The following is a 9,843-nucleotide window of genomic DNA, read 5'->3' on the forward strand; positions in this document are numbered from 1 at the left end:
AACTATCCCTATTTGAGAAAAACATCTTTGATGGAGAAAGAAGTAAGCACTGTAGCCCATCACTCCTCTGATTGAATTTACAGTTCTCTGTACCTTATTTGTATTTTTAAAGAAGAATACAATGCATTGGCAGAGTGTTATCTGCCATGTAACTTCCACCCTCAGTCTGTTTATACTGTTTCTTCCATCTGTAAAATATTCCCAGAGAACATTAAATGGAAGACCTGTCATAAAATAACTATAAGTTAAACATTTAATGCATTATTAATTGCCCCAATAATGTGTTTTGCAGGTACTTTTTTAAAAGCGGAAATGTCGAACATCCAGGAGATATAATAGTTGATGCTACTGTAGAAGTTTTACCCAATGCTGTAAGTATTTCAGCTCTCACACAAATATAAAGCATTTCAAATCTTATTATTAATATTAGGGAGAAGTCTTGCTCTTTGCTTAATATTCCTGGCCAGCAGTCATAACCTGTCAGGATGTTACCATCTCAACCTCATATGGGACAATTTTGTCAAAAATTCTGCTCAGAGATAAGCATCTCTCCTGTTTTATCTCATCCAGGCACTGCTTCTGATCTGACTTCAGCATGTGGTGGCATGCTGAAGTAATTGCCATGGCCTTTGGCAGCCTTCAGAAGTCAACTTTGACTGAAAACCATGGCTGCCATAGTGCAAAATAATAATTTAAAAAGTCAATCTGTTATTGGAGCAGAGAGCAGTCAATGAGGACAAGTAGTATATGTCTTACAGGCGCAGGCACTTATATTTTAATAAATTCTCTTCTGTATATTGGTATGTTGCTCTGATAGCACCTTGTGTGTTTGATCAGCTAAAAAAGGGGGGAGAAACAGAAGTTGGGCCTGCCTTGTAAAATTTCCTCCTGCAGATCTTTTGACTAGTAATCTTTTACAGTGGAACCTCGGGTTAAGTACTTAATTTGTTCCGGAGGTCCGTACTTAACCTGAAACTGTTCTTAACCTGAAGCACCACTTTAGCTAATGGGGCCTCCTGCTGCTGCCGCGCCGCCGGAGCATGACTTCTGTTCTCATCCTGAAGCAAAGTTCTTAACCCGAGGTACTATTTCTGGGTTAGCGGAGTCTGTAACCTGAAGCGTCTGTAACCTGAAGCGAATGTAACTCGAGGTACCACTGTATTTGTTGTAACCCAAGGATGGGGGACCTGTGACCCTGCAGGTGCTGTTGGACTCCAACTTGGGGGAAAGCCATAGCTCAGTGATAAAGCGCTTGCCTTGCAAGCAGAAGGTTCCTGGTTCCATCCCTGATGGCATCTCCAGGCAGGGTTGGGAGATACTCCTGCCCCAAATCCTGGAGAGGCAATGACAGTCAGTGTAGACACTACTGAGCTAGATGGACCAGTTGCTGCTTCCTACATTCCTAACTCCTGTCAGCCTCAAGTAACATGACCAATGCTCAGGGATGATGGGAGTGGTGGCCCAGAAATGTTTGGAAGACCACATGTTGCCTATACTATTGTAGTCAACTGAGGTAATTGGCCCATGAAGTGTTCAGTGGTTCTGTTGCGTTGTACACAACTGAGAACCCAGCTTATGCAACATATTGCAAATTGATAGGCAATTTACTGACGGATGCCATAAATGTACTCACCGGAGCTTGGAAGAAAAGCAAATCTCTGGGTTTAATACATTGTGCTTTGAAACAATAGTGAACATACTGGTATAGTATAAATGAACATGGGAAGGTAAGCTGTTAGCCAAAACTTTTATGCAACTAAGAATCCCTTGATTCATTATTGGAATACCATTTTCTGAGTTGAAAATTGTCCTTAAACATGTAAAAACTGAAAGAAAACACTGAACAGAGTATGTGACAGTATATAGTGAATAACTTTGCCCAGGGAAAGTTAGAATATGTTAACAGCATACATAGTTGTTACAAACGAATTTTTAACTGGAATTGATTAGTTGGATATCATGGGTTATCACATGGTTAGCACTATTGGCTGGAGAGATTTGCAAAAGGGAAATTTGCACAATAAGGCCCGGCTTTCCTCTTGGAAAACTAGTTAGGATTTTCTTTCTTTTTATTTGTTACAGGAGATAGACATACAGGCTGCAGGAGGCAATTCAGGGAATTTTAAAATCGTAAAAACTCAGGATGGATATTTTCAAATAGGTAAAAAAATATATATTCTAAGATGGTTTCAGCTTGGTTTTTATATTCTTCTAAACTGCAGCACAGCTTAAAGTTTTGCAATAATTTAGGGGGTGGGATCCAAAAGTTGTACTCCTTTCATGACAATGTTGCATGAGAAAGTCGAAATCATGTATTTTAATACCAATTAGAATGTGATTGTGCTTATGTAGCCAAAACCACATTACCCCATTCAAGAAAGAGGTATTAGCAGCTGGGGGGTGGGTAGGGCTAAGGGTGGACAACAAAAACAGCCCATCAGAGCAGGAAGACAGGAAAAAGAAATGGGGGGAAGACATGGAGATAAGGGAGGGAGGGAGGGAGGGACAGGGGATATAAAAGGTTGGATGTCTCAAGAAAGCAACACAACACAAGAGAGAAGGGGTAGCAAGATTGTGTTTAGTGTTGGAACATTGGAGGGGCTTGATGTGTGATTGCTACTGCCCTGCCACCCCGTGACTGCATGGCAGAGACAGAATTTCAGCTCACTTATTGCATAGCCAACTCTGGTCTGCATGACAAAGTCATGTCAAGTGCGCATTACTGTGCAAGCATGCACATCGCTTCAGTCTGACTTCTAACCTTAATGGTCTGTTCTCCTATCAGTGTCCTTAGCATGTCTGGCTGTAGGCTGCACCTATGGTAAAGAACATTGCCTTATCAAAGAAAGGGTGTGGCCTCATCCCAGCCTGTAAAAGGCTATCTTTTGGGGACTGAAAATTGCATCTAGTCATGACTTTGCCTTAGTCGAAAGAGATTGTGGCAGCATAAATTAGGGGCATCTGGTTTTCTCTGATACCTGCTCCATCCTGTAACCTTCTGTTCTGTGTCATATATCATTCTGTTCTGGAAGGTCCCTCCACCCTCAAGAGTAGCTTTGCTGAGGAGCAGGGATGCAAAGAGCCCATTTGGGTTGAGGGGATTGTCGAAACTTGGATGTCCCAATTGTTGAAAATTGCATGCGCCAAAGCGCTTTCCACAAAGGCAAAGCCACCACTGGCTACAACCTAGAGCAAGGAAATAACACCTTTTTACAAACTGCTATGCAGGGTCATGAATTGGAAACAAAAGTCACAGGTTTGCATTGCACAGTTTTAACATTACAAAGATATGCACCAAGGTTCTATTTTAATATGATAGTATGCCACTTCAGGGATGTCTCATTAAAACGTAAAAAAAATGCAATATTCATTTATTTAATTTTGTACCTTATTTGATGTAATATAAAATAAGATTTCTATTTTTTAATTTTTTACTATTCTGGGAAAATAGGTTTGTTACAGCATATACCAAAAATAATGTTTTCATTCACATATAGGTACATTCAAAAATGGAATAGCAGATGGCATCGTCAACCCAAACTTAGGAAATATAAAAGCTCTTCGTTTATCTATCCATTCTAGTTCTGCTACGTGGTTGTTACTGAGTGAGGTAAGCATGTAGGAATAAAGAAGTAGTCAAAAGATAATTACCGTATTTTTCGCCCCATAGAACGCACCGGCCCATAGGACGCACCTAGTTTTTTTTTGGGGGGGGGGAATAAATAAAAAAATTATTTCCCCCCCCCCCCAGGTGCGGGGCTGGGGCGGGGAAAGCCCAAGCTTCCCCCGACCCCAGCCCCCAGAATAGGCTGCTATCCGCAAGCCGTGGGAGCCACGGCTAGTGGAGGGCTGCGCGAAGCCCGAAGCTTGGCCGTGCTGAGCTCAGCGCGCCCCAAGCTTCTGGGTGCCGGCAAGCTCTCCGCTAGCTGTGGGAGAGCTGCGTCTCCCACGGCTAGCGGATAGCTTCCTGAAGCCTGGAGAGCGAGAGGGGTCGGTGTGCACCAATGCCCCTCACTCTCCAGGCTTCAGCGAAAGCCTGCATTTGCCCCATAGGACGCACACACATTTCCCCTTCATTTTTGTAGGGGAAAAAGTGTGTCCTATAGGGCGAAAAAATACGGTAACAGAGCACTCCTAACCTCAGATCTGTTGATTGGAAGGGGTTAAGATGCTGCAGAAATACCCCTCTGCCAGGGGAGAGGAGCTCTGATGAGGAGGCATCTGTGCCTGCAAACCCTCAGTACAACTACAGATAATTCAGCATTTATAATTTACTGTCAGTGGTGTTACCACAGTTGGTAGGCTCTGAAATGGGACATTCTAGGGAAAGTGTCGTGTGAGAGGCAGCCTAGGGATCATGAGATCCAAAGACTCTCAGTTCCCCCAAAACCCCAGGATTGCGCCCATTAACTGTGCAAACATGGAGGTGGCATAGGTTTCTTTGAACTGCTCATATCAAGCAGGGATTGAAGAGACAAAATTAAAGTCCCTGTTGCTGGGTACATAGAGGGGAGGAGCTGCTGGGACCCTGCAGGTAGGCTGCATCACCCCACCTGCTGAAGGCCTTGAAAACCCAGTTATTCAGCAAGCAGCTGCACCGGGCAGCCCATTGACAACAACTGAAAAGATCTGAAGCCATCACAGCAGCCATCCATGGGCGTAGCCAAGGGGGGGCATGGAGAGGCAGCTTACCCCCCTAAATCAATAAAAATACATAGCAAACTGAGGTTCTGTGGCCCCTAACAAAAGGCCTGCCCTCCCCCAAATCCGGGCTATGCCATGCAGCCATCTCTTCCTAACTGAGCATAGTTCATCCTTCCCCCCCCCCCCACCAATCAAAACCATTGGGGTGAATTTAGCAAACGAAAAAACTGCTATGAAGAAAAGAAAAAAACCACTTCCAAAGTTTTGCCTTTACTGTTAATTATTCTGGTGTTTTGTTTTGTTTTTGGCAACATCTTCAGACAGAATTGTTAATACTGATTAGTCTGTAAAATTTGACATTTTTCTACCTACAGAATATCTTACTGAGAGATTTGGAGGAAACAACTGCAAATTATGTAAAGATATTATAAGCAAACGAACCAAGATAAATGTTTTCAGTATTCCATAAATGTTGACAAATAAATTCTCATTTCTTTTTATGTAGATATTCATAAAGATGCAGTGGGAAGAGAATAAGAAAGAAACACTTCTTTGAAAATATGAATATCTTGAATGTGACATGGAAACAAGGCCATCTAGTGGCAGCAGCAAAACTGTCAGCTATAAAATGTAATCTCCTTCCTAATACAGTGTAGTAGGAGAGGGGATAATGTTACTTTATATCTCATTAAATCTTATTTTTTTTGAAATACTGATAATATATTACCAACAGGCCCTTTGTAAATAAAAATACTTTCAATAGCTGAAACAAATAAGGATGCAGTCCTATCCACACATTCTAGGGTATAAAAACCCATAGTATTGCACTGTAAATACCACGTTAATTTATTGTACAGCAGATTAGCAATATACCTTTTTTTAAAAAAAAACCATAGGGCATGATATTGCCAAAGCTACATACCTTTAAAGTCCTATTATAGCAGGGTTTTTTAAAAAAATCTTTATTTATTTGATCCCATTTTCCCCTACCCAGTTGCTCAGGTAACGGAACTGGAATTCTTTAACTTTATCTTCACAGCAGCCCTTTGAGGTAAGAGATGCAGTGACGCAAAGCAACCCAGTTTCCTTCATAACTAAAGCCCTCCCAAATGGACTGTGTGTGATGTGGAAGTTCAAAATCAGATCCCCCCCCCAATTTTTTTTTTCATAACAGCAGTCACATCTGGGGAGGGAGGCACTCAAAGACAGATTGAAGCAGCAGTCTTGGGAGAGGGCTTTTCAGCTTTTTCCTCTCTGCTGTTTTCCTAATTTGAATTGCCTGAAAGGAGCAACTGTTTACCTCACAAAGGGCTCAGGTGGGGGAAAGTAAATTATTAGATTACTATGTAAAGTGCTCCTTTTTCCATGCAAAATGCCCTTTCCCCTTGTTTCCCATCACCAAGCTTTTCCCTCCTGAGCTCTGTGCATGCACAACCTAAGGCAATGTAGCCCCATGCTATATCATCTGAGTAACAATTTACTTGTTGATGTTGGTGTGGTGCGATAGGGTGCTGAGTTACATCCATCTTATGTTCTATCAGGGCGATAGGGGTGTGGCTGCTGTCAACATGGGACAGCTTTTTCCAATAAATTTTCCACACCTAATGCAAGTCAGTGGGAGGGAAATTTCCTGTGCCCGATCAGGGGCTGGAGTGTGGCCTTGCTTGGGGGGTGGGGGTGGGGCATAGGATTTGCCATCAGTGTGCACTTCTCCTATATCCCATCCACATCTTAACCCTGTTTAGTGTTGCTCAATGCCAAGGCTTCCTGGAATTAAACACTGATGATCTGCAATTTGATTGTGAATGAGGGAGCAAGTTTGGCAAGTATAACTGAGACCTTGGGATGATGGGCTAGACCCTATGCTAGCCCAACTGTGTCCGCCTGGATTCTTGGCGCAGCACCATTCCAGATGCGAGAGGGTGAGGCAGCACATGGGAGTTTTAATTGTCCATAAGAATTCAATCACCTTCACCAGCAGACCGATCCACAGGATGGTTCGTGGTGTTGGGCCAGAAATACAGAACTAGGATTTTGCTAGTGTGCCTTCCACCGTGCTGCTCTACAACTTCCCTAACCAAGCTGGCAGCAGAAGCCTCAGGTGCGGTGTTGGAGAACCCCTTCAAAATAGCGTTTGGGGATTTCAGTATCCATGCCGAAGCTGCCTCATATGGGCTGGCTTGGGGCTTTGTTATCTCCATGTCAACCATGGAGCTGCCTCAGTACATCAATGCCCCAACCTATGTGGCTGGACATGCCCTCGGCCTTGTCATTGTCATAGAGCGGATTAGTAATATTTTGCTGATTGGAGGGCCCACTGTGAGTCTCTTGTCATGGACAGACCATTCTCTGGTGAGTTTTGGGCTGAATGCTGCTATTCTGCAAGGGTGAGGGACCCAGTGAGTTGGTCTACCCTTGGAGACCGATGGAGTCCTAAATGCTCTGGAAGATTTTCCAGCTGACATGACTGGTGGTCCCATCAAGGTTCTTGCCTCACTGATTACAGTGGACGCTCGGGTTGCGAACGTGATCCGTGCAGGAGGCACGTTCGCAACCCGCAGTGTTCACAACCCGCAGCGCCGTGTCTGCACATGCACGGGTCGTGATTCGGCACTTCTGTGCATGCACAAAGCACGATTTAGTGCTTCTGTGCCTGTGCGAGCGCCAAAACCCAGAAGTAACCCATTCCGGTACTTCCGGGTTCGGCGTGGTATGCAACCCGAAAACGCACAACCTGAAGCATCTGTAACCCGAGGTATGACTGTACTTGGATCCGTTCCAGTTTGGCTTCAGGCTTGGTCATGGCACCAAAACTGCCTTGGTCACTCTAGTTGATTAAATTTGTTAGGAAAGAGATGGAGGGGGCAAATGTGACCCTCCTCGTTCTCCTTGATCTCTTGACAGCTGTCAATACTGCTGATTATGGTATTCTTCTGGAGCCTTTTAGGAAGATGGAGGTTGGGGGCACTGTGTTTCAGTGGTTCCATTCCTACCTCCAGAGCCATTTTTGGAAAGTCATGGAAGACTACTGTTCAGTGTCATGGAATTGTCCTGTCGTGCTCTGCAGGGTTCCATCTTGTACCCTATGCCAATTCACATTTATATGAAGCCTCTGGGAGCTGTCAGGTGTTTGGAATGAAGTGTCATCAATATGCGGATGACATCCAGTTCTCTCTCTCTGTTCCATCTGAATCTGAAGGCAGTGGTGGGCTGCATTTGGCCAGTAAACTGAAACTGAATCCTGAAATGACAGATCTCACCTAATCCCTGTTTTTAAAATAGCTGCACTGGTTGCCGGTTCATTTCTGGGCCCAATTCAAGATGCTCATGTTAGTCTTTAAAACTCTAAATAACTCAGGCCCCAACTACCCAAAAGGCCCCCTCCTTTCCTGCATACTCGATCTCGTGTTAATATCAGCAGAAGGGATCCTCTTGGTTGTTCTACTACCCTCAGAAATGCAGGTGGCAGCAGCCCAGGACAGGGTATTCTCTGTGGCAGCCCCTAAGCTATGAAACTCCCTTGCCACAGAGGTGCACCTGGTACCTTCATTTTGCATTCTTGGTGAATACTGATGACAAGCTTTTTTACCCTGGCTTTTGGCACCCGGTATATATGTATATTTGGTCTCATCCTTTTTCTGTGACTGAAAGTTGTTCTAAATTTTCTTTAATATTGTGTTTTAATTGCTGTAACCCATCCTGTGACCTTAGGGTGGGTAATAAATTTACAATGGTTATTAAGATCATTACTGGTAGAACAGCTCTACTGGCCAAGTGTTCCACCAATGTAGTTGTCTTGCCAGCAATGCACCTGGTATTGCACTGGTGCCCTGGTTTCTCTGCCAAATCCTAAAGGTCCTCAGCCAACATAATTCCAGTATAGGATTGCCCCCTCTGTTTTCTTTTTTTTTTTAAGTTTGAATACCTTGATGTTTTTATTTCAAATGAAGATTCACTAGAACTTTTGTATTTTCACTGTGGTTGCATACGATATGGCAAAAGACGAAATCGTTCACTCTTGTGCCTTGCATCTATGCTGATTCATATGTCCACGACTCAGAAAAGTTTCAAAATAAAATGAAAAACTGAATCAATTCTGTAAAAACAACACGCACACCACAACCAAGTGCCTTTACAGTCTGCAATGTGTTTAATTCAACTCTGAATATATTACTCAGGAATAACTTTTTATACAGTACAGATGCAAAACTTAGCATAGTTATCACCTTATAACTGGTCCTTTGTGTGGGATTGGTGGGCAGGATTTTCCAATGCAACTAACCAATTTTTTAAAAAAAAAAAAACACAACAGTTGCTTAACACTGAATCAACAAAAGATTAATAAAATATTAAAATCAGATAGCCACAAATCAAGACTAAACAAGACACATAGCAAAAATAATCAGGAAAATTGTCCATTAAATTTGAGGAGCCTGATCCAGCTCCCACCCCACCCCTGCCACCACCAAGTCCACAGATTATGGCAGTGGTGACAAAAGAAAAAGTGGATAGAATAATGGGGCTGGCACCTTGATTGGGATACAAATTCTCCCCTCCCTGGTCATCAAATGATCATTTGATTAGTAGATGATGCAGTTACCCCCTTAGCTGTTCTTCACTGATCAGTTAAGAAGGGAGGCTGTGTGCTTGCCTATGCGTGTCCTCTGTGTGTGTGTGTGTGTGTGTGCATGCGCATGCACATGAGAGTGTCAGATGACCACACTGACTTTGGCCCACCTTCACTGCTGGCATTTGGTCCCCTGAGAGTTGGCCAAGGGTGAATGCAGCCATCCATCCAAAAAAAAGTTAAATACCCCTATAATAAAATTACAGAAGAATAAAACTTCTTTCATCTGATAACAAAGTTGGTGCCAGTCAGGTGTCCCTAGGCAGAGGATCCTACAGCTCAGAGACCTCATTGTACAACAGGGTGTTGTGTTTTCTTGCAAACCAGCTCCCCTGGGCAGTGGCTGTATGCACCTTCCCATTAACTTTGCATCCAGTATATTCTCACTGCTGGTTTGGGAAGTGGTATACACACAACATTAGCCACAATCCTTTTCTGCCCTGAGAAATGGCAGCTCATAAGGTAAAAAAAAGTTAAAATACTTCTAACTTTTCTAGTAAGATGTACAGTGTTGTCACTGTGCTGAGCTGCAGGGATGTGAGTTTTCTAGAAAATTTTGAACTGGAAATAAG

At 43.3% G+C, this 9,843-nt stretch overlaps 1 protein-coding gene across 2 annotated transcripts in view; it reads left to right on the plus strand.

Moving 5' to 3' along the window:
* Positions 1-5,363, plus strand: part of MGAT4D (MGAT4 family member D) — a 39,747-nt gene extending 34,384 nt beyond the window's left edge. The window contains exons 12-15 of one of the 2 annotated variants that reach the window (XM_083571409.1): positions 293-371; positions 2,056-2,161; positions 3,498-3,610; positions 5,150-5,363. In XM_083571409.1, the coding sequence (XP_083427535.1) occupies positions 293-371; positions 2,056-2,161; positions 3,498-3,610; positions 5,150-5,200 (349 nt within the window). In that variant the 3' untranslated portion in view covers positions 5,201-5,363. The remainder of the gene's footprint in view (positions 1-292; positions 372-2,055; positions 2,162-3,497; positions 3,611-5,149) is intronic. The other variant, XM_083571410.1, reaches the window with a different exon arrangement.
* The last annotated feature ends 4,480 nt before the right edge of the window (positions 5,364-9,843 follow it).

The sequence above is a fragment of the Podarcis filfolensis genome (assembly GCF_964270895.1).
Source record: "Podarcis filfolensis genome assembly, chromosome: 9".
Classification (NCBI taxonomy): domain Eukaryota; kingdom Metazoa; phylum Chordata; class Lepidosauria; order Squamata; family Lacertidae; genus Podarcis; species Podarcis filfolensis.